Raw genomic sequence first — 25,687 nt, 5'->3', positions numbered from 1 at the left:
TGCAAGTACACTAATAAGCATCATCTTTTTTCTCCTTTTTATCATAAAGGATAAGTTGCATCAGGGTTGCCAATCTATTTAGGTAACCAGATTATGATAATGACCTGATGACTATTGTGCACTTTCCATTCTTGGTGGTGGTTTCTCTTGCGACTTGCAGGTCGAAGGGACAGAATAGGGAAAGCCGACGAGGAGCGGGGGGTACCCAATACCTTATGGTGCACCTCCGCTGGTAGGTAGGTAAAAGGGAGGGATAGACTATCCCCTTCTTTACATCCCCTAGAACAATAGGTTATTTAATTTGGTAAAAATGAAAATGATTGGAGTCATGCTACCTAGAGCTCTACCTTGAGTGTTGAGACAATCAGCGCTCCTCTTTTCACTAGTTGGCTTCTACCTCTTTTGTCCTCCCACTCACCTCACGTGACCAGTTTACTACTTGATAATATAAAGAGTTATTACGCTCTGTATTCTAGAGCATTTTTAATACTATATAATAATAAATATTGTTTTTAGGAGTTTTGTTTTTTGTTTTTTTGCACTAAGGCTGGGGCCACACGGGGATTACTGCGATCCCCTTGCATGAGACTCGGCTGGTGCTGGCAGTACAGCAGAGCCGAGTCTCATGCTTGTGTCCTTGCAACTGAGGTCCGTTCGTGCGAGCAGACCTCAGCTGCGGGGGGCGGGCTGGCACTCAGGAGGGGAGGGAGGGATTTCTCTCCCTCTCTCCTGCGTAGTCAGCTATAGCCATTCTCGCATTGCACTGGCAGTACACCGATGTACCGCGAGTGCAGTGCGATTTTTCTCTCGCCCCATTCACTTGAATGGGTGCGAGAGAAAGAGTCTCGGATTACAATCGCAGCATGCTGCGATTGTTTTCTCAGTCCGATTAGGGCTGAGAAAATAATCGCCCATGTGTGCTGACACACAGGCTAGAATTGGTCCGAGGGGAATGCGATGTTTTATCGCACTCCACTCGCACCGATTTTCTCGCCGTGTGGCTTAGCCCTAATACTCCTAGTCTCTTACTTGTTTTGGTTAATCTGTGAACTAGCGTAAATACTCTGGCAATGGCATTTCTCACAGCAGCAACAAAAAATGTCAAGGTGTGTGATCCTTCTTTTTTCTATAATCTGCCTCAGACGACGATTGGGAGACCCCCTTACACGAGATACCATTCTGCACTCCCCTTAACAGCAGTGGATTATATCTGTGACTTTTTCCTCAATGTCTAGGAAATCTGAGGATTTATAAAAAAAAAAAAAAAGTTATTTTTTTGTCTATATTAACAATCTGTTCCAGTACTACGTAATTTATCATGAGGTTCAGAGCTGCAATTACGTTTAAAGATCAGCAAATTGGGTGGAAGCTTAAAATATAATTAAAAGTCTTTAAAATATAAGCAAAGAGTCTTTCATCATCACGTTTCTTCATCTAGTTTCTGTGTTATTCTACCTCTCCCATCTGATGCACACTTCTTCTGTGATCTGACAGGAAATTATGGATTCAGTAAAGTCACAAAATGGGTGGAGGATCTGACACACGACAGGAGGAACCCTGGGCCATGGCTGCAAAAGATTGATGGGGCTTGAAGTTCTGTTCTGTAAGAGTTGCATTGACAAGGGGTTTAATGTTCTCCTCCTTGAGAGGAAACAGCAGTCAGTCTGGACATCTGATTACCCAAATAAAGCCAAATTCAGCAAAAATTCTAATGAATGGGGTTATAATTTGGTTTGACTAAGCAGCCATGCGTGTTTCCCTGCAGACAATAATGTTCAGACAGGGGTGGTCTTACTTCAGAAGTTTCATGTAAGGCCTATTTATGCCTTCCACTTTCTCAGGCTAACCACATATGTGTCAGAAGTAAAGGCCGAGGCGCGTTTAGCATGGAATTATAGAAATTGGTCAGGATGTGGAAATATTCTGGAGTGTTTCCCCCACTGTTTTCATGTCAGGCTTTACTTCCTCCACATGTTCTGGATTCCGGCTCGGTGACAGGTAGCATACCTCCAGATAGGATAGGACATCTACTCAACCACATCACACATTTTGGAAAATTTTACACACTGCACATTAATATATTGTTTTACCAACCTGGATGGACAGGGATCCATGTTACATTCCTTTAGTTTAGGTTTAGGCTTTTTGTTTTCTGGGTAGTAATGGCAATAATGATCGGGGACTGTCCGATTAAATCTGATGTCAATACATTCTGCAGAGTTCAGCTGATATCCTGGAAGAACAATAGAGAGGAAAAAATTAGACTTTTACCAAGATTTACTAAAAGTGGATATTGTCACTTGAGCGGTCAGAGCGGACCCCCTCTTTATTCCACAGCTTTCTTCAAGTATACAGATATACTCATTAGAAATATATCAGGTATATTCATTTACCAGTTTCTGAAGTCCAACTAAAACTACAAATCCCATAGTGCTCTGCGTTTCCAGCTGGTTACAGCAGAGCCGGGTGCAGGCCGCCTCGTCTGTCATGCACGAGCTGTTATAATGACATGACCATGTGTTTCCTGTACTCAGCAGACAGAATTTCTCTACAGTGGAATTCAACCCCAGACAAGTGAGAAGAGACGCCTGTATCGGATACATGGAGTGTTTGACTAGTTGTCACTTATTTTACTATTGATGTGCAGGTATTTTTTGTGTGACTTAAATAGGATTGCAGCATAATCTGTTTGGTGAAGGTTTTGCTTTGAAGATTCAGGTAAATTTGTCCCCAATTCCCCATCGTTTTTGTGTAATTTTATTTTCTTAAAATAAGGTGCAAAAAAAAGTCACTTTCATTTGTAGGCTTAATGCAGCCTGCATTACCCCAGATTTTCCCAACGAAGAAAGAAAACAGATGGCACTCACCCTGATAAAATTATTATATTATTTCATCCAAAAGTAAAAAAAAAAAAATCGCACGCAGGAGGGGGATGCGGGAGACGTGCTGGACGACGGCAGATGTTTCAGACACAGTGGTGCACAGGTGTCAGGAACTGACGAAGCACCACTGTAAGCAAAAACAGCTGCCATCGTCCAGAACGTCTCCCGCATTCCCCTCATGCTATTTTTTACTTTTGGATGAAATAATATAATAATTTTACCAGGGTAAGTGCCACCTGTTTTCTTTCTTTATCTGCAGTAATCCAGGCTGCATTAGGGTGTGTGCCCATGATCAGTGTTTGCTTCGTTTTGGACACAGGATGCTTCAGCTGCATCCAAAACGCTGCATTGTACAGTACAAGCATAGAGGATGGGATTTCTAGAAATCCCGTGCCCATTGTGCTTGTTTTTTTGCAGCAAACACTGACCTGCAGAGCGTCTTTCCAGACCGCAGCATGTCAATTGTTTGCTGCGGATTTGCATGCGTCCTCCGTAGGGAGAACACAAGCGAGGAGACCGCAGCACACTGAATCCTGATCGTGGGTACGAGCAGCTGCGGACTCCTGCGTTCTCCTGCGGAGGAGACGCTCTGCCTCACAGGTCAGGACCCACTGGGTCCAGGACACAATGAGTCTAGATCGTGGGCACATACCCTTAAGCCTACAGGGAGCATACGTGCATTTAGGCCCCCTGGGGCTGTGCCTGGCAGTCCCTGTATAGGCATTCGCTACAAGTTAGCTCTTCCAGGGGAGTCCGGTGTATGGCCCAGTGGGTCCACTCCTGGACGCTCACAACCCCTCGGCGACCGTAACACCATATTGTACATCCCTTTCATTGCAATTGATAAATGCTAAACCTTCACCAAAGTTTTTAGCTTCAGAGTCGACTTCAGGTAACAGAATATCCAAAACAAATAAACTGAGGAAGATTTATTATAACTAACTGCTGAAAATAAGACTAGTAAGATGTGGCTCATGCTGTGTGACAGATTTAGTACTTCTTGTCAAACACTTCTTACACCACCTTTGTGTTGCATTACTTTAGACCAATATTTTGGGGCCCCATTTTGGAGCAATTCTGGAACATATTGCAATTCTGATACAATCTACTTGAAATATTAGACAATTTTCCACCTTGGCTGGCTTACTTTATACCAGAATTTGGAGACATGTCATTTTTTGACACATTTTTATTACATCATTTACAATTATTGTAAATAAGTAAGCATTTTATAAGCCAAATAAAAAGAAAAAATCCGGCACTACTCAGACACTCTAATAATGCAGACTAAAGACCTGTGGCAAGACGGAAGAAAGTGGTGGTGCGACACTTGTGGAAGAAGTCACAGGAGCTTCACGTGTAAAATAGCAAAAAAACAAGTGGCACTCACTATCTGTAAAACATCCTTTATTTCATATCAAATGATTAAGAGTGGAGCAGGAAAGTGAAAAAGGGGAGCAGGAACGTGAGAGGTGTCCGGACAACAGCTATTTTGTGTGTCTTGCACGCTTCAACAGATCCACTCCTAACCAGGTGGGGATCCGCTCCCCTGCATGGACTTTTAATCATTTGATATGAAATAGGATCTTTTACAGATGGTGAGTGCCACGTGTGTTCTTGCTGTTTTACACATGAATATTTATGTGGCGCCCTGGACAAGCCAGGACGTCACAGGTACTACACCAACACATCCCACACCCCGGTCAGGCACACCTAAGTCAAACAAAAATCCTTGTTGCCTCCCTCCAGGGGCTGATGTTCACACCAGGGGGTGGGCCAGGCGGTTGGTCCCGCCCACCGAGGAGTTCACAGTCCTGGAGGCGGGAAAAGCGGAGCAGATTAGTTTGGAAGTGGAGAAGTGAGGTGGAAAAAGAGCAGTCTGAAGTTGGTCCGGGTGTGTGGCCCGGACGGAACAGCAAGGTTGGCAGACGGTGATGACCGTCTGCAGGAGAGGCCTATTGGAGCTAGCCGTAAGGACCGTGGACGGGCGGTGGCCCGGCGGTACCGGACCGGTACGCAAAGAGAAGCCAGCACCAACCGGCAGGGCTTACGGACCCCGACAAGGCTAGGAGTCGCCGCTGAAATTGTCAAATCCGTTAGCGAAGGGAACCTCCGGGGTTTCCCAGCAGCCAAGTCCCGATAGAAGGCAACAGTCCAACTATTAGAGGGAAACACAGTCACCGCCAAGGCTACAGTTCCCAGGGCCAGAGCCTGCGGGCAAAAGGGGCTCCTTCAGCACATATCCAAGCTGGGGAGCGGGTTACCGGTGGGAACCCATTGGAGCCGTCTACACTACACAGGTGCAGGGAAAGGCAGTCACTATCAACCTGCCGGGAGGAGAAACACCGCAGCCGTCTGTGGAACCCGTCCACCAATTTGTTTTACCGGAGACTTTGTGTTCATGATTGGCTGAGTGAGTACCACCGTGCCGTGCGACACAGCGCTGCCCCCGCGACCCTGCACCTCACCAGGCCCCGTAACCCGCCTGCCATCCATCCCTACCCCATCACCGGGCCCCGGGACAACCAACCCCCTACCCACGGAGGGGAGAACCAACATCCAAGCTGCTCCCTGTCATCGCTCCCGGGATCCCCGTCCAGAGCAGCAGTGGTGTCACCAATCTCACCACAACCGTGGGTGGCGTCACGGACAATAAATCCCCAAAACCAAACCCCTTTTCACTCACGGGCGAGGAACGCCACTCGAGTCCCCGGGATCAGGCCCACCGCTCGAGCCACCACCGAGCAGCAGCAGCAGCCGGACCCGAGCAGTGGGAGAGCGCAGCGTCCCCTCCTCCGCCTGCGACATTTATTTTATAATTTATTGTTTAACTTGGCAACTTTTGTAGGACACATCGTTTATAATTCTGCAGCATTTTAGAACTTCACTAAGCCACACCTCATTTCTATAAACTTTGGGAAACTGTCAAACAAGGAGTAAAAAGTGTTTAAAACACATAAATCTGGTGTACTGCATGGGCACCAGTTTTTTGGTGAAATAGAAGGTGGCACATTTTAATTAGTAAATCTACTGTATTGTATGCCTAGTGCAAAGTATGGGGGGCAGTACATGGACTCATGGAGTAAATGTAATGTTTCCAGGTTTTGGACCTTTGGAATCTGTTGGATCTGTCCGTTTGATTGTCTATGACATGGAAGAAACCAAATGGGTAAATTTGATTATCTAACCAACTAACACTACACTAACAAGAAATGTAATATTTGTTTTCTTAACTCTAAGGCCATGTGCCCATGGGAGATCGTACCTGCGTATTTTTCTGCAGGTATTTCTGCAGGTTCTCGCAGCAACTCCCCGGAATCCGCAGCTATCCATTGCTGTGGTATTTCTGCGGCATTGTTGCGGTAAACCAGCGGAAACAGTGTGGATTTTGTGTGGAATTCCTGCGGAATTCTCGCCCTGTATCTCCATAGTGGAGGAGCGGGAATTCAGCCCATAATTCCGCATGAATAATGGATATGTGTGGCGCCCTGGACTAGCCAGGGGCCACAGGTAACAACACACCCCCCCCATCCCCAGCAGTTCACAGCAGCCATTCCCAGTGAGACCTGATTTCCTCCCTCGGGTTCAGACAGACACACCAGGCGGGCGGAGTCAGGGAGATGGACATGCCCACCGAGGAGTCTAGCTGGTCTGAGGCAGGAAACAACGCAGTGAAGTCCAGGCAGAGGAAGAGAGAGGAGGTCTGCAGAGAGGCAGACGCAGTCTGGGGCCTAGGTTGGAGCCTAGGGCCCTCGTGTAGCCAGTCAGGCAGACGGTAGTGGCCGTCTGCGGGAGCCGGGAAGACAGTCTTGGTGGAACCGTAGGTAGCCGGGGTTGGGCGGTGGCCCACTGGTACCGAACCGGGAAGCCAGCTGGAAACCAGAGCGCAGGAAGAGCGTACACGAAGGTGCAGGAAAGGACTTACACTACCAACCTGGGGTCAGGGGAAAAACACCGCAGCCGCCTGTGGGACCCGTCCTTCCAGCCGTTTGTTTGACCAGAGACTCCGTGTAAATTACTGGCTGAGTGAGTACCACCGTGCCGTCTGGCACTGCGCTGCCCCGCGACCCTGCACCTGGCCCAGCCCCGCAACTCACCTTCCGACCTCCACCACCGGGCCCCGGGACCACCAAAACCCCCTACCCACGGAGGGGAGAAAACATCTCAGCTGCTCCCTGTCAATGCTCCCAGGATCCCCGTACAGAGCAGCGGTGGTGTCCCAACCTCACCACAGACCGTGGGTGGCGTCACGGACATTATCCCTACACCAAACCCCCCCTTTCACTCACGGGTGAGAAGCGCCGCTCGAGTCCCCGGGATCCGGCCCACCGCTCGAGCCACCGAGCGAGCAGCAGCAGCCGGACCCGAGCAGTGGGTGAGAGCAGCGCCCTCCCCGCCCGTGACAACTTGGCGTCACGAACAGGATCGTACCGCTCTGCCGCCTGGTAGAGGTGCGCCTTGTGTCCCGCCGGAGGTGTCCGGCCGAAAATTTTTGGAAGCCGCCATATTGGGCGCGAAAAGTCCCCACTCGAGCGTCTTCCCAAGCAGTGGAGGCGCGAAAGCTGAAGCTCCGCCCCTGAAGAGGAGGTGTCAAAGAGACACCAAGGGGGTACGTGGATGCAAAAATGGCGGCATCTTGGGGCTGGAGCGCGGGAGCACCCGCCACCGGAGCGTCTAAGCTTTGGAGGAGCAGAGGGGGAGTAGCCCTCGAAGACGGCGGCCCGGGTGAGCTCCCCACCGGGACCGCTGCGTGGCTGGAATGAGAGCTGGGTCGGTTCTGTACGAAGGTCAGGGCGCAGAGCCTGCAGCAGTTGTTGGATTGGTGAGCAGAGGTGTGCAGGATGGTCGTCGTGGTGGAGGCCCGGGAGCAAGGGGCCATGGCGGCCGTGGCACGCCGTGACCAGGCCACCCAAGTTCCCGAACCAGCCTTGATTGAGTGGGAGCCGGGGACAGGCCCTGCCTTAAGGGGTCCAGGGAGAGTGCAGCTGATGGAGGAGGAGGTCCCGAGCACGCTGCCCCCGCCGCCGTTTCCAACAGCGATCAGCGGTTCTGGACTGCACTGCTTGTGGAAGGAGAATCCGATGTACCGTCCGGTCCCGGACTGGGCCGACCCTCCACGGTGGTAGCCGCCCCAGGGTCAGTGGTCCTCTACCTCAAGTGTCCCCGTTGGGACCACCAGCACCGTGTGATGTTCTTGTATGTTGTTAAATGTTGTTGAATGATAAGATTGAATCAACCGAAGAAGTTTATCAGATTGACATCGTGATTGAACCGGCCGTTGCCAGCAACTAGTCCCCGTAGGGACTTTCTGCAACCGTTGCGTAAGGAACTTCTTACGGACAAGCCCGAGAACTTGCAGGGCAACCACAAACTTAGTGGCATGTAAATATATTTGTTGGCTTAATACCGTGACCGCCTCCGGAGAGGCTGATTTGGGCGGATGGGCCTGGAGGAAAGGGATGGCCCAGGACCGCCACTACCGTAACTGGTGGCGATCCTCCGGGGGTCAGTGGTCCCCCATGGACGTGGGTCCCCTGAAAGAGACCGTACCCACTCGGGCAATTTCGTTCCTGGACTGGGGTCAAGGGGTGCTGCCCACTTCTTAGGGGCAGCATCAGTGCCAGGTTGTTTGGGTGGGTGACTGACTGTTCCATTGTTATTATTAAAAGTGTTTTATTGTTGTTGCAACGGTTGAAGTGACATGCCTCCCATAAGGGAAGATTTCTGAACATGCCTGTTTATTTCATTTTTCAGTTGTGAAATTAAAACCGGTGATGGACGGGCAGCCCGCGGACGGTCTGCATTTAACCAAGGTGGAATGTGGCACCTTGGACTAGCCAGGGGCCTCAGGTAACAACACACACACACCCCCACCCCCAGCAGTTCACAGCAGCCATCCCCAGTGAGACCTGATTTCCTCCCTCGGGTTCAGACAGACACACCAGGCGGGCGGAGTCAGGGAGATGGACACGCCCACCGAGGAGTCTAGCTGGTCTGAGGCAGGAAACAACGCAGTGAAGTCCAGGCAGAGGAAGAGAGAGGAGGTCTGCAGAAAGGCAGACGCAGTCTGGGGCCTAGGTTGGAGCCTAGGGCCCTCGTGTAGCCAGTCAGGCAGACGGTAGTGGCCGTCTGTGGGAGCCGGGAAGACAGTCTTGGTGGAACCGTAGGTAGCCAGGGTTGGGCGGTGGCCCACCGGTATCCTACTGGGGAGCCAGCTGGAAACCGGAGCGCAGGAAGAGCGTACACGAAGGTGCAGGAAAGGACTTACACTACCAACCTGGGGTCAGGGGAAAAACACCGCAGCTGCCTGTGGGACCCGTCCATCCAGCCGTTTGTTTGACCAGAGACTCCGTGTAAATTACTGGCTGAGTGAGTACCACTGTGCCGTCTGGCACTGCGCTGCCCCGCAACCCTGCACCTGGCCCAGCCCCGCAACCCACCTTCCGACCTCCACCACCGGGCCCCGGGACCACCAAAACCCCCTACCCACGGAGGGGAGAAAACATCTCAGCTGCTCCCTGTCAACGCTCCCGGGATCCCCGTACAGAGCAGCGGTGGTGTCCCAACCTCACCACAAACCGTGGGTGGCGTCACGGACATTATCCCTAAACCAAACCCCCCCTTTCACTCACGGGCGAGGAGCGCTGCTCGAGTCCCCGGGATCCAGCCCACCGCTCGAGCCACCGACCGAGCGAGCAGCAGCAGCAGCCGGAACCGAGCAGTGGGTGAGCGCAGCGCCCTCCCCGCCCACGACATATGCATTTATGTGCAGCTGCGGGAAATCTGCAGCATTTTCCGCAGCCGCAATAACCGCAGGATTGATACAGCACTTCCCAAATCCCATAGCATAACATGGTGAGTACTTGCGTAAACCTCTGGATTTATCTGGAAAATATAGTAAATCCATGGGTTTTCCGAGGGAAAATCTGTGATTACTTTCTCCCGTGGGCACATAGCCTAACAAATAAGACACAGGATTGCTTGGATGCCGTCCTCTCCTTTTCGGAGCACACTTGACCTATACCCTCAAAGTAATGGGGTGGGGAGGCTGGTGGTTGAGGTTTCAGACTCCTTGTCTGTATGAGGCTCAGAATTTCTTGATGTCTACCCTGAGCAAATCCATATGTTTATCAGTGAAATAAGAGAACTACAGTAGTATACTATTATGGAATGTAAGTCTGAAAAGTAAAAGACTGTGTAATGTCTATACAAACATTACAAAAACACTTATGGTTTTATTCATCTGGTCATCTGTTGCTCAGTCGTGTCTGAAATAGAGCACCTAATTACTAGAAGCAGCTTCTGTGCTTTACACTAAGCTGGCTCGCGAAATTCTACTGACGTCAACAGGAGTTCCAACACAATCTTCATTTATGAATCATTCTTGATGAAGTTACCCCCCAGAATAATGCATGGTGAAAACTGGGATCTGAAAGGAATCACTGTACACTGAGTAAATTAAATTCTTCTTCACACCATTCTTGAATCATAAGAAATTTCCATGATTTGAAAACTTTTTTGGGGGGGTGGATATGGAACTTATTTAAATGGAAATATATTTTCTTAAAATATTTCATCATTTATGTCCTTCAAATAAAATAAAAATGCTTCTGAGTTACTCACCTCCTCCACAGGTTACAGTGCATGGAAAGAAATCTGTCTGCCTCCACTGGTGACTAATGGGCTGGTAGAAGAAAAACTGCACCACACTGTCTTTAGGTGAAACATACCTGGTCTGGAGAAAGTTTTGTGGCAAAGTGTTAATGTTCAGAATATTCTGCTTAGTTTTTTTAAACACGCTAATATGTCACCGTATCAATTACATCAATATAGGCAGTCAAAGTCAATGTCCATACATCATTTAAAATTCACCCCCTTTCCAACTACTAATCATAATAATTTACTACACACTTATCGTACGAGTCTGCTTAATTAGGGTGCTATCACATTGCATTCCCTACATTCAGTGGCCATGAGGACAGGAGGGGGCTTACGTCCGAACCCTCCATAAAATAGGGTTCGGACATATGCATCGATAGGGACATTGAATATAATGGTACAGAGCACCAATAAGGAACCATAGCAAAATAGCCACAACTAAAATGTAGAGTTTACTTAAATCAATTAAAAACAAGCTACAAAAACAGTGATTGAAAAAGGCGACACAACACAGTAGGGGGAGACAATTAAAAATGCAGTCGCACAAAGGTTGTTGTATAAGGCTGCTCATGTGACACCAGGGGGTAAATAAATAACTAACCTGTGTGAATAGCCCCAGTGACACTGAGATGCCAAACAGAGATAGTGTGCGGTTTGTAAAAAGTACAAAGGTACAGACTCCCTATGCACGTTTCGGCTTTATGGCCTTCGTAATTTACGGCCTTCGTCAGGGATCCCTGACGAAGGCCCTAAAGCCAAAATGCAGGTAGGGAGTTTCGCGCCAGCATGAGGAGATGCCTCTAGGTATTGTATGCATTTATTTGCTTCTTTATTGACATTGTCCTCTGTACCTTTGTACTTTTTACAAACCGCACACTATCTCTATTTAGCATCTCAGTGTCACTGGGGCTATCCACACAGGTGATTTATTTATTTACCCCCTGGTGTCACATGTGCAGCCTTATATAACAACCTCTGTGCAGCTGCATTTTTCATAGTCCCCCCCTGCTGTGTTGTTTCGCCTTTTTCAGTCATTGTTTTGCACCTTGTTTTTAATTCATTCTACATTTTAATTCTGGCTATTTAGCTATAGTTCTTTATTGGTGCTCTCAATTGATTTTTTGCATATAGCCCAGGGTGGATTAATTCTCTGAAGTTCTGATTACCATGCTAGGGTGTATTATTCTCTGATTCATACTATTTATTTGACCCTGTTGTTTGGCATTTTTTGGCCATTTCTATAACGGTGCAGATTGAGTCACCATGTGCTGTATAGTGCACTATTTGTGGGCGTATGGGACTACTGGATTCGGACACCCTGATGGAATGACAGAATGTGGGTAAGAACACAATAGGAAAAAAAACAACTTTAATTGTACTCTGTGTCTTCAGACATACATTTAAGCAACGTTATATTTCCTCAAAAAACATATCATTAACGGGAATCTATCAGCAGGTTTTTGCTACCTCATCCGAGAGCAGCATAATATAGGCAAAGAGGCCCTGAGTTCAATGATGTATCACTTAGATTACTAGGTGCAGCCATTTTGACACAGTGAGAGATTGCATGTACATGTAGCAGTGCTGGAAGAGCTGTCCCCACCTACTCCAGGCTTTGAGTGTACCTTTCCATAGACAGAAGCTGCTAATCATAAGGTGGCTTTACACACTGCAACATTGCAAACGACATCGCTGTCACCGGTTTTGTGACGTTACAGCGACCTCCCCAGCGACATTGCAGTGTGTGAAACACATCAGCGACCTGGCCCCTGCTGTGAAGTTGTGATCGCTACAAATCGTTCAGGACCATTCTTAGGTCCTTTGTTTCCCGCTGTGCAGCATGCATCGCTAGAAAGTTTCAGTGTGTAAAGGGGACTTTACAGTGACTTCCCTTTCAAAAAGCTGCTTTACAACGTCCCCAACAACCAGCTAGGTCCGGATCGCTGTTGCGTAGTTGGCCAGGTTTGCCTGTTTGACAGCTCACCAGAGACTTTGTAGTGATCCCGGCCAGGTTGGGATCGCTGGTGGGATCGCTAGAAAGTTTCAGTGTGTAAACCCAGCTATAGAAGAGGGTGGAGTTGGGCTACAGATGCTGAGACCCACTAATGATAAAGATAAGAGGCTTAAACTAACATTGCATGTAAACAAAAAAGACTGTGAGATAAGAGATGCAGGGCTGAATTCTCTGTTTAAACTCTTACAACATGCTGTCTTCAGGTTACATTGCAGAAACCTACTGTGATAGTGGGATATTGTGGGTCATGTACCATTTTGTGTGGGTTCATGTTTTGGGCATGGTGGTCTGCCTATTCGGATAGCATAAACAATCTGCAGGGTTATAGCTTCTTGAAGCGCTTCTAACCCTAGGTGTGGGGGAGGGGGCCTGGAATCGACCTAAACTCTCTGCTTACCAAGGGGATTAGTGATCCTGGGTGAGAAGTATAAGAGAGAAGAAGCAAGATTGATCCTCTGAGGAGAAACTGACACCCCAGAGAGACTGAGACACCCCGATTTCCCGGGAAAAGGACTGCTGGAGGATTGTGACTCATCCCCGGGCACATTTATGCCATTACTGGACAATTTTACTCTCTGTGTGCTGGATTATTTGATGGACATTCTGTATTGGATGGAATAAATATGCTTTGGATTGTTCTCTATCTCTCGCTCTGTTGATTGTGTGATATAGGAGAAGGACCTCGTCACACCTGCTGACAGAGTCCCTTTAATTTACTGTTTACATGTACATGCTCTCACCATAGGTTATCTAGGCTGCTACATAATGCTCCTCTGGGACCTACACATTACCTACACATTACCCTTGTACCCCTTCAATGCATCATCAGCTCCACTGCTTGACTATTCCACTTTTTCCTTCATTTCTCTATTGCCTTTCTGCAAGTCATTCCACTCATAGGTCAAAATGCTTAAAGAGGATCTTTAACAAAATTATTCATATCGACCAAACAAAGTAACAGTGGCTGCACAGCAGAATAAAACGTTTTGGGGTTTTTTATGTCGCCTCTCCATTGCAGAAATATTAGCAATCAAGTATTTTGCACTTAAACAGTTATTTTTTAAGTCCAAGAGGACAATACCAGAAGATTTCACTGAGGGCATGTACTTCTTCCTCTTGATGCTGACCAATCATAAACAGGCAGCAACACACTAGGGGAAAGAAGACAACGCCCCACAAGAGCATTGATAAACAATCCCCTCTCTGGAAAGTGATGATGTGCTGGAGCACAGCAGACCTGAGTGTGATTAACTGACATCCTCAGCTTTCATCTCTGGCATTCAGTGTGGGGGGGGGGGTGCTGCAGAGTTGCGTCTCATTACAGACACTGCTAGTCGGTCTCCCTTATAGTGCTGCCAACTGCCAAACATAAACAGGCAAGGGGGGGAAATAAATGGACCCCACTGTAAATTAGAACATGCTACTCCTGTGTGAGACATAATGACAGAGTCTGCTCTTCTCACTGCATAGTAATTACATGTGCCAGAGTATATCAGATTTTAATGGGATTAACTAACAACTTCGAGCTCCAATAATCAGTGTAAGGGGTAGTACAGCAGAGATGGCAGTACTATACTTGGCAGTGCTAATGTGTATATGGTTCGACCAATAACGCTAATTTGAATTTCAGGGAGAATTACTAGAAGTGTTTGTAATGAGATTCAATTTCTACAGTATTGCCCCTTACCCCACACTGACTGCTGGAGAGGAAAGCTGTCAGTTAATCACACTCACCTCTGCTGTGCACCAGCACATGTAAATCCCCTTAGTGGCTAAAAAAAATGTTTACACCTGGTGAAAAAAAAACACATTAAAAGTGAGCGGCCTAACTGTTTACTGCGACACCTGGGCAGACTTCTAGTGCAAGACTTGAATTTGTAGTCTGATTTTTTTTAAAGTCATAATTCAACAGATTGAGTATAAACCCCAAAAATAATCCAATGTGCCCCTGAATGTAAAATTTAGATACAATTCATTTCCCCCTGAATGTGATAGTAAGATACTTTATCCCTGCATTTAAATATACAACATGCCCATTAAATAAAAAAATATACCCTGTGCCTCCTGAATATAAAAAATACACTGTGCCCCCAAATGTAAAAAATATATACCGGAACCGATACCACCACTGTGTCCCCCAACATTAAATAATATACTGTGCTCCTGGTATTTTAAAAATATTATACTGTTCCCCCTGAACAAAACATGCAGTGGGGAAAAAAGTATTTGGTCATCCACCAATTGTGCAAGTTCTCCCACTTAAAAAGATGAGAGAGGCCTGTAATTGACATCATAGGTAGACCACAACTACGAGGGACAAAATGAGAAAACTAATCCAGAAAATCACCTTGTCTGATTTGGCAAGATTGTTTTTGCAAATTATGGTGGAAAATAAGTATTTGGTTGATAACAAAAGTTCATCTCAATATTTTGTTATATATTTTGTTATAAATCCTGTGTTGACAATGAAGTCAAACATAAGGTTGGCACACACTGTTGGTATGTTGGCTCATTCCTCCATGCAGATCTCCTCTGGAGCAGTGATGTTTTGTGCCTTTCGCTGGGCAACACGGAATTTCAACTCCCTCCAAAGGTTTTCTATGGGGTTTAGATCTGGAGACTAGCTAGGCCACTCCAGTACCTTAATATGCTTCTTACAAAGCCACTCCTTTGTTACCCTGGCAGTGTGCTTGGGATCATTATCATGCTGAAAGACGCAGCCACGCTACATCTTCAATGCCCTTGCTGATGGAAGGAGGTTTGCACTCAAACTCCTATGATACATGGCCCCATTCATTCATGTACACGGATCAGTCATCCTGGTCCCGTTGCAGAGGAGCAGCCCCAAAGCGTGATGTTACCACCCCTATGTTTCATAGTAAGTATGGTGTTCTTTGGATGCAACTCAGCATTCTGTCTTCTCCAAACACGAGTTGTGTTTCTACCAAACAGTTCTACTTTGGTTTCATCAGACCATATGATATTCTCCCAATACTCTTCTTGATAATCCAAATGCTCTCTAGAAAACTTCAGATGGGCCCGGACATGTACTGGCCTAAGCAGGGGAACACGTTCAGCACCATAGGATCTGAGTCCCTGGCAGCTTAGTGTGTTACTGATGGTAACCTTTGTTACAGTGGTCGCAGCTTTATGCAGGTCATTCACTAGGTCCCGCCGTGTGGTTCTGGGATTTTGCTCACCGTTCTTGTGATAATTTTGACCCCACGGGGTGAGATCTTGCATGGAGCCCCAGATCGAGGTAGATTATCAGTAGTCTTGTATGTCTTCCATTTTATTATTATTGCTCCCACAGTTGATTTCATCACACCAAGCTTCTTGCCTATTGCAGATTCAGTCTTACTAGCCAGGTGCAGGGCTACAATTTTGTTTCTGGTGTCCTTCAACAGCTCTTTGGTTTTCACCACAGTGGAGTTCGAAGTGTGAAGGCCCCGTTACACGCATCGACATTGCTAATGAGATGTCGCTGGGGTCATGGAATTCGTGACGCACATCCAGCGTCGTTAGTGACGCCGTTGCGTGTGACACCTACGAGCGACCGCTACCGATCCCAAAAACTGCAGAAATCGTTCATTTCCCAAATATTGTTGCTCGTTTGGAACGCAGGTTGTTCGTCGTTGCTGAGGCAGCACACATCGCTACGTGTGACACCTCGGGAACGACTAACAACAGCGTTCCTGCGTCCTCCGGCAACAAGGTGGGAGTGACGTTAATGCGGCTGCTCTCCGCCCCTCCGCTTTTATTGGTGGCCCGCTATGCGATGTCGCTGTGACGCCGCACAAACCTCCCCCTTAAAAAAGAGTTTGTTCGGCGGCCACAGCGACGTCGTTACGAAGGTATGTTCGTGTGATGCGTACTAACGATATTGTTCGCCACGGGCAGTGATTTGGGGGTGGGGGCGGGTGCGATTGCTAGCATGTAAAGCGTGTAAAGCGGCCTTCACTGTTTGACGTGTTTTGCGGGACGACTTGTACTTTTAAATGAAACCATGAGTTTTACCATATAGTGTACTGGAAAATGGCAAAAAAATTCCAAGTGCGGAAAAATTGCAAAAAAAGTGTGATCGTACAATAGTTTTTGGGATATTTTATTCACCGTGTTCACTATATGAAACTGAGGTATCTATGTGATGCCTCAGGTCGGTGCGAGTTTGTAGACACCAAACATGTATAGGTTTACTTGTATCTAAGGGGTTAAAAAAATTCACAAGCTTGTCCAAAAAACGTGGCGCACGTTTTGCGCCATTTTCCAAAACCCGTAGCGTTCTCATTTTTCAGGATTTGAGGCTCAGTGATGGCTTATTTTTTGCGTCTCAACCTGACATTTTTAACGGTACCATTTTTGCGCAGATGCTACGTTTTGATCGCCTGTTATTGCATTTTGCGCAAAATTTGCGGCGACCAAAAAACTTAATTTTTGCGTTTGGATTTTTTTTGCCGCTACGCTGTTTACTGATCAGATTCATTGATTTTATATTTTGATAGATCTGGCATTTCTGAACGTGGCGATACCAAATATGTGTATATTTTTTATTTTTTTAACCCTTTAATTTTCAATGGGGTGAAAGGGGGGTGATTTGAACTTTTAGGTTTTTTTTATTTTTTTTTTAATTTTTTTAAAACTTTTTTTTTTAATTTTTTTTTTTATTTTACTAGTCCCCCTAGGGGGCTATAGCGATCAGCAATCCGATCGCTCTGCACTATCTGCATATCTCAGTTACAGAGCTGAGAACTGCAGATTTGCTGCATCACTTTCAATGCAGGCTGTATTCCGGCATTGAGAGGAAGTGAGTCATGTTGGCTACAGGCGTCATCACATGACCCTGTGCTACCATGGCAACCGCCGAAAGTCACGTGATCATGTCACGGGACTTCCGGTGGGGGCGGGGTAAGTCACTGTCATGGCGGCGCCCATATACATATCGCTGCCAGATTTTGGCAGCGAAATGTAAGGGGATAATGGCCGCGGGTGGAAGCGATTCCACCCGCGGCTAGCAGGCACACATGTCAGCTGTTGATAACAGCTGATATGTGCGCGGATCGCGGCCGCCTGCCAGCGGCAGGGGGCAGGGCTTACCGGCACACGATCCATGACGTACCCAGTACGTCATGGGTTGTTAAGGGGTTAAAGAACAAGTTCCAGGTCTGTGAGAGCCAGAAATCTGGCATGTTTTTAGATGACTAAATACTTATTTTCCACTATAATTTGCAAAAAAAAATTTTTTACAAATCAGACGTGGTGATTTTCTGGATTTGTGTTCTCATTTTGTCTCTCATAGTTGTGGTCTACCTATGATGTCAATTAGTCAATGCTGACTAGATACATTTTTCTCCACTGTATATGTGTGCAAAAAATATAAACTATACTATATATAACAAAAGATATTGTGTCTCCTGTATATCAGCTGTGTCCTTTTGGTCAAGAATAAGACTAAAAAAATGTTCTCCCTGCTCACAGGTGAAATACACTGGGGCGACTGACGCCAGCTTAGAAAGATATGGGGGTGCAACACAAGCGCCTTAAGTTCACCAAGTGCTTTTTGTTTCTCATTGTGCCATTTTTTATCTGGAATGTTATTGCACCTTTGAGGGGTTCCAATGGAACCAATTGGCGTGATGGTACCTTCTTTTGGAATAGTATACATAATGTAATATTGGAAAGATAATCCATCAGATGTGATCACTGACAAACATATTTCGACAATAACTGCTTACTGTAAACAGTCATTTAAGGGCAGCACAGTGGCTCAGTGGTTAGCACTGCAACGAGATCAGGAATGTAGATTGTGATTCCCAATGGGGACAGTGATGATGATGTCTATAATTGTGATCCCCAATGGGGACAGTGATGATGATGTCTATAATGTGCTGTGGTTCTTAATGCTGCTGTTTATACAAGTAAAATAAATAAGGAAATACTATAAATAAGTTAATTGATTGAAGGATTACTGATAAAACATAGCCCAAACATCAATCTTCAAATCTTCATGTATATATACACACATCTCACAGCCAAACGTTCTTGGTAAAGATCAAACTATCTGTGTTCTATCATCTTTTAGTGTTAAGTAATAAAACACAACAATAATAATAAAACAGTTTGGACGTGATATTCACCAAGGAGCCATAATCTTGGCTCACAGGAAAGTGAAGGCTATTTTTCAATCACTAGTAAGTTATAATTAAAATTGTACATATAAAATGATTTAATTTTCTTAGGATCATGCACAAAGGTCCAAAGAGGTGTGCCAGATATGTCTGCTGCTGCCTCTGGAGACAGGTTTTGGAAGGCTTTAAGCTCTGAAAACTTAATTTTACTCCTAATTAGAAGCCGTAAAAAATAGATTATGGAAACATGGCAAAGAAACTTGACATATTTGTAGCAAAAAGCAGGGAAAGGTAACATAAGGAAGTGAACAATTACCCCAAATTTCACTTCATTGCTAGAAGCCTTTTAAGCTTTTTTTGTCGTAGGTTTTTTTTTTACTGACACTTATAATAGTAGCTTAAGAAAGCCACCATTCATTAGATTCGTATATATAATGTTCCCAAGTTTTGATCTGTGTAAGCAACCATCTTTCAATCCAACCAATGCATTCATTGTACCAAACTGCAAAGAACCTCATCTCAGGAAAGCTATTCTATAATATTGCTGTTTTTTATACTATTTTTTACACTATTTTTTGTTATTACTATAACTGGAACAACACTGTGATCGACTGCAGACAACTATGCATAAGAGGACCCATGGCTATGGAGATCGGTAGACTTTTTCTAAATATTAGAAGATCCCTTTAAAAAGGCTTTAGCACACCAGAAGCTTTTAATAACATCTGGCATTACAGCAATTGATCAGTAATATGCTATGGGCGGCACGGTGGCTCAGTGGTTAGCACTGCAGTCTTGCAGCGCTGGGGTCCTGGGTTCAAATCCCACCAAGGGCACCATCTGCAAGGAGTTTGTATGTTCTCCCCGTGTTTGCGTGGGTTTCCTCCGGGTACTCCGGTTTCCTCCCACATTCCAAAGACATACAGATAGGGACTCTAGATTGTGAGCCCCAATGGGGACAGTGTTGCCAATGTATGTAAAGTGCTATGGAATTAATAGCGCTATATAAATGAATAAAATTATTATTATTATTATTATTATTTTTGACATAATTCACTATGGTACTACTAACTTAATTTGGTGAATTTTACTTACCGTAGCTCTTTTTTTGTTTTGGGTGCTCCCTACACAGTGGATGAAATGAAGAGAAGAATGAAGGACCGCACTCCATCCACTGTGCAGGAATTCGGTTTATTTAACGGTGCAGGGTAAAAGGCGTCTCCGGCCTTTTACCCTGCACCATTAAATAAACCGAGTTCCTGCACAGTGGATGGAGTGCGGTCCTTCATTCTTCTCTTCATTTCATCTATACTTGGACTCTTCTTCTGGACGAGCACCCCCGCTTGGAACACGGTAATTTACAGCCCTCCGCGAGCACACGTGCGTTACCGCTAAGTGACATGCAGTGGTGCAGGACCACCCCTATCCTACTGCTCCCTACACAGTGGCCACAGCCATATGCAACTGAGTCCCCATCTTGTCACATGGCCATTCCAATTATCTATGGCACCTGATCTAATATATGAATCAGCCATGTGAAGTGGTCCCAAAGGCATTATAATGGAGCCCTAAAGTGGGCAGAGCAGACCCATGATGTTTGGCTGTCTGCCAACTTGGTGCTTTAGCACCAGGTCTAGGAAGGGACTATGAAGAACACGTTTCAAGATGGTGAATTATGCAAGTATCCCCGCACAGAAGAGCAGATATGGATGTCCATATACTGGCCTTGGGGATTTAGAGATAATCTAAGTATGGTAAACTGGAGATAGGAGGACGCTACCTCTCAGAGGAGGTGGTTGAAGCTGGATATGTTAGTGTGATGTGACTGTTATGTGAATGGGGGTATTGTGGGAACCCCTGGATCTTGGTATATTACCTCAGTCTGACTTCTGTCCAGAGGGTTTCAATCATCTAATTTTAGTTGAATTAAATTGTATTTGTAGTTAAATTGCTATTCATGGACAAGGCAAAAAAAAAATCCCTTTACTGTAAATTAGAGTCGAGTGGATCAGGCAAACTTCCAATTCTCTTGCTTGTGATAATTTTCCTGGTAAATTCAATTCACAGAGAAGATATTATCCTAGAATTGAATGTCCCTTATTACGCTCAGGAGTCTTTTCAGATAAATGTAAGATATAAAAAAGCTCCTTATACTCACCTTATTGCTCACCCGTCTGGCTCCTCCACACCTCACTGTCACCTGTCCAGTCCTTGTCACATTTTCTTATGGCCACCGCGACTCTAGAAGGACATAATGTCCTGAAGTAACAGCGTGCACTATGGTTTTGCCCCTGCAGAACCAATCCGTGCCTCATCAGGGCTGAACGTCACAGTCTAGTGTGAAGAGGCCTAGGGATTCAGTACTCGAGGCGGTGATGAGAAGATGCAATGAGGACCGGATGGATGACAGAGAAGCGAAGGGGCTGGAGAGGTGATTGGCACGGTAAATATAAGTTGTTGTTTGTTTTTTTCAACCTTTTGATGGCACTTTCTGCTTGAGCACAATGGCAGCTAGCGGCCATTACGTACCTGAATCTGTGCGGAAGCGAATCACAAAAAGTCTGTTTTGGTGAATGTGGATATTTTTAATATTCGAGTATCCAGTTCTGCTCTTATATATTCACTCATCTTTACTGTCTGTAATTTGTTTTCTACTGAGTTTCATGCTTCAAATCTACAAATATATGGATGACCTAATAAATGAAAAAAAAAAAATCGCGAGAAGTAAAGTACGGACCTACCTTGACAATAAAGTCAGCACGCAGAGGACCCGGCACCTTTAAGATTTCCCGTTCAGATCCTTTCTGGAATTCTACGGTTGTGTTTTCGATCAGATAGCTTCCAGGGCTAGTAAAGCTGTGTTCCCCACTATCACCTTGTAATGTTTTTGACTCTATGACTAAACAAATCGAAATATACAAAATTAAAAATATATTTATAATTACAGATAACTGGTTATTTCAGCAGTGATTTATCAAGGAACCATGGAGGTCCAAAATGCAGTGCTCCAGAGCTAACATCCTTCAATTTCAGTTAGTTGTATAAAAAGTGTATTAGCTATTCTTTACAAACCCTTTATACAGTGATATGCTACAATGGACTATTTTCCTGGTATAAACATATTGTATAATATACTTTTAGGGGGAAATGAAGGTCGACCATTCAGGGTTCATATCGTAGCTGGACGGAGAATTAGGGAAAGAAGTGTTTTACATTATTTCCATATATAGTTTGTAAGTGGACAAATATGTACGGATGTAAGACATCAATCGGACTCTATGGGAACTTGTGTAACATGCTTTAGCCAGCATTTTAGCCCATTCGTTACCTTATCTCAGGGAATTGTTACAAATGTACAGTAACTTGTTCATAACCATTCTCCAGAGGTAAATATGTGTACAACCTTCTAACCAATGGTTCAGTTATGAAAATGCACATATGTCAAACCCTGGCTTTATTTGCCTGTGATGCCGGGCGTGGATGCTGAATACAGTTGAAAGCAATGATGGAAGAGGAAAGCTGTCCACTTCCTCCCCCATCATCCCTCGTCTGATGTCTCAACCCAGAGGGAGCGATGACGTTACCATTTTGCTCCCGCTGTAGTGAGCAGTGAAGAACTTCAGAGTGCTCGCTGCTGAGACTGGGAACATCGGGGAGAAAAGGAGAAATGAGTATCTATTATCTTTTTAATGTGTGGCCTATAATTTTATATGGAGGGCTATGTTGGGCCCATTATTCTATATGGAGGGCTATGTAGGACCCATTATTCTGTATGGAAGGCTATGTGGGTCCTATTTTATTGTATGGAGGGCTATGTGGGGCCTGTTTTACTGTATGGAGGGGTATGTGGTGCCCATTATTCTGTATCGAGGGCTATGTGGGGCCCATTATTCTGTATGGAGGGCTATGTGGGGCCCATTATTCTGTATGGAGGAGTATGTGGTGCCCATTATTCTGTATCGAGGGCTATGTGGGGCCCATTATTCTGTATGGAGGAGTATGTGGGGCCCATTATTCTGTATCGAGGGCTATGTGGGGCCCATTATTCTGTATGGAGGAGTATGTGGGGCCCATTATTGTGTATGGAGGGCTATGTGGGGTCCATTATTCTGTATGGAGGAGTATGTGGTGCCCATTATTCTGTATCGAGGGCTATGTGGGGCCCATTATTCTGTATGGAGGAGTATTTGGGGCCCATTATTCTGTATCGAGGGCTATGTGGGGCCCATTATTCTGTATGGAGGAGTATGTGGTGCCCATTATTCTCTATGGAGGGCTATGTGGGGCCCATTATTCTGTATGGAGGAGTATGTGGGGCCCATTATTCTGTATCGAGGGCTATGTGGGGCCCATTATTCTGTATGGAGGAGTATGTGGGGCCCATTATTCTGTATGGAGGGCTATGTGGGGCCCATTATTCTGTATGGAGGAGTATGTGGTGCCCATTATTCTGTATCGAGGGCTATGTGGGGCCCATTATTCTGTATGGAGGAGTATTTGGGGCCCATTATTCTGTATCGAGGGCTATGTGGGGCCCATTATTCTGTATGGAGGAGTATGTGGAGCCCCTTATTCTGTATCGAGGGCTATGTGGGGCCCATTATTCTGTATGGAGGAGTATGTGGGGCCCATTATTCTGTATGGAGGGCTATGTGGGGCCCATTATTCTGTATGGAGGAGTATGTGGTGCCCATTATTCTGTATCGAGGGCTATGTGGGGCCCATTATTCTGTATGGAGGAGTATGTGGGGCCCATTATTCTGTATGGAGGGCTATGTGGGGCCCATTATTCTGTATGGAGGAGTATGTGGTGCCCATTATTCTGTATCGAGGGCTATGTGGGGCCCATTATTCTGTATGGAGGAGTATGTGGGGCCCATTATTCTGTATCGAGGGCTATGTGGGGCCCATTATTCTGTATGGAGGAGTATGTGGAGCCCATTATTCTGTATGGAGGAGTATTTGGGGCCCATTATTCTGTATCAAGGGCTATGTGGGGCCCATTATTCTGTATGGAGGGCTATGTGGGGCCTATTTTACTGTATAGAGTACTATGTAGGGCACATTATTCTAAATGGTCGGCTCTGTGGGGTCCATAATACTGTAAGGAGGACTACGTGTGGCCCATAATACAATATGGAGGACTACGTGGGGCACATTTTTCTATATGAAAGGCTATGTGGAGTCCTTTTTTCTGTATGGAGGACTATGTGGTTTGAGCATACAGATCTTATCATGAACTAGAAGAATATTAACATTAAATGGTTATTCCAGTTGTTAGGGAATAACTTGCTGATTTCTGGAGAGCAGAAAATAAGGCTTTGCAATCCCGAAAACTAGGTTTCCCAGTCATGCCTTGAATGGAGTGAAGGTGCATGCTTGGCCTCTGTTCCATTCACTGTTTATAAGATGAGTGCCACAGAAAGACGAGTACTGCCATTTCCCATAGACAATGGATGGAGCAGAGGTCAAGCATGTGCACCACTACTCCATGAAAGATGGGGCCTCAAACCCTGAATCCCAGAGCCACGTTAACAGGATTGCTGAGGATCCTGAAATTTTTTTAGGGTGAAGAATAAAAGTCTAAATGAATGTTATTCAATTAGGCATTGAAAAGTGTGATATTTAGTATATATCACACCGGCCACCGCTCCCTTTTTACAAGGTACAATGTTAAATATTTTTTTGGTAACAAGTAGAGATGAGCGAACCGGTCGTGGTTCGGCTCGAGTTCGGTTCGCCGAACGGACGTCCCGTTCGAGTTCGGTTCGTCGAACGTTCGACGAACCGAACTCGAACCGCATAGGAAACAATGGCAGGCATTCACAAACACATAAAAACACCTAGAAAACACCCTCAAAGGTGTCTAAAAGGTGACAAACCACTCACAACACAACACATGGGAAAGTGACAAGAACAAATTCTCATGCGAAAACAAAAGAGCGTACCGAGGAAAAAGAGGACGAGACACAGATATAGGCATGGCACGCCCTTCTAAAATCATGTAAAACACCGCAAGGTGACTCCAAGCGGAGTCTCACTTTTTTCCAAAAATTGGGCCCCACACACACCCACCCATTCAGTGGCAGCACTTGTGCCCTAAGTTGTACACTTTACAGCTAGATTTGCATCAAGCACATTCAAAAATACGCCATTCTTAACCGTCCCCAGGATGACACCGCGGTAGGTAGCAAAGTCTTTCCAGCTCTGTTCATCTTGGATCATTTTTAAAAACAATGTAAGTAAGGGTTACTTCAAGCGGAGTCTCCCTTTTTTCAAAAAATTGGGCCACACAGACACCCCATCAGTGGCAGCACTTGTGCCCTAGTTGCAAACAGGATGTTTTGATTTGCATCAAGCACATTCAAAAATACGCCATTCTTAACCGTCCCCAGGATGACACCGGGGTAGGTAGCAAAGTCTTTGCTGAACCATGACTTGTTCATCTTGGCTCCTTTTAAAAAACAATGTAAGCAAGGGTTACTCCAAGCGGAGTCTCCCTTTTTTAAAAAAATTGGGCCACACAGACACCCCATCAGTGGCAGCACTTGTGCCCTAGTTGCAAACAGGATGTTTTGATTTGCATCAAGCACATTCCAAATCCACAAGCATTTACTCTCCCCAGGATGACACAGGGGTTGTAAATTCCTTCTGGATCCATGACTTGTTCATTTTGATGAACGTTAGTCTGTCCACATTGTCACTGGACAGACGCGTGCGCTTATCTGTCAGCACACACCCAGCAGCAGTGAAGACACGTTCAGAGACAACGCTGGCAGCTGGACATGACAAAATCTCCAAGGCGTAAGTGGAGAGCTCTGGCCATTTTTCAAGATTTGAAGCCCAAAATGAGCAAGGCTCCATTTGCAAAGTCATGGCATCGATGTTCATTTGGAGATACTCCTGTATCATCCTCTCCAGCCATTGACTATGTGTTAGACTTGTTGTCTCTGTTGGCCTTGCAAAGGAGGGTCTAAAAAAATTATGAAAAGATTCCATAAAATTGC

General features: G+C 45.8%; 1 protein-coding gene across 1 annotated transcript in view; it reads right to left on the bottom strand.

Moving 5' to 3' along the window:
• Nucleotides 1-25,687, bottom strand: part of ADAMTSL3 (ADAMTS like 3) — a 725,891-nt gene that overhangs the window by 205,495 nt on the left and 494,709 nt on the right. Inside the window, exons 9-11 of the mRNA XM_075345857.1 lie at nucleotides 21,422-21,579; nucleotides 10,506-10,617; nucleotides 2,095-2,233 (exon numbers count right to left, since the gene is read on the bottom strand). Coding sequence (XP_075201972.1) covers nucleotides 2,095-2,233; nucleotides 10,506-10,617; nucleotides 21,422-21,579 — 409 coding nt within the window. The remainder of the gene's footprint in view (nucleotides 1-2,094; nucleotides 2,234-10,505; nucleotides 10,618-21,421; nucleotides 21,580-25,687) is intronic.

The sequence above is a fragment of the Anomaloglossus baeobatrachus genome, chromosome 4 (assembly GCF_048569485.1).
Source record: "Anomaloglossus baeobatrachus isolate aAnoBae1 chromosome 4, aAnoBae1.hap1, whole genome shotgun sequence".
Classification (NCBI taxonomy): domain Eukaryota; kingdom Metazoa; phylum Chordata; class Amphibia; order Anura; family Aromobatidae; genus Anomaloglossus; species Anomaloglossus baeobatrachus.
The sequence above is the reverse complement of the archived record's forward strand: the minus strand, read 5'-3'. Positions and strand labels throughout refer to the sequence as shown.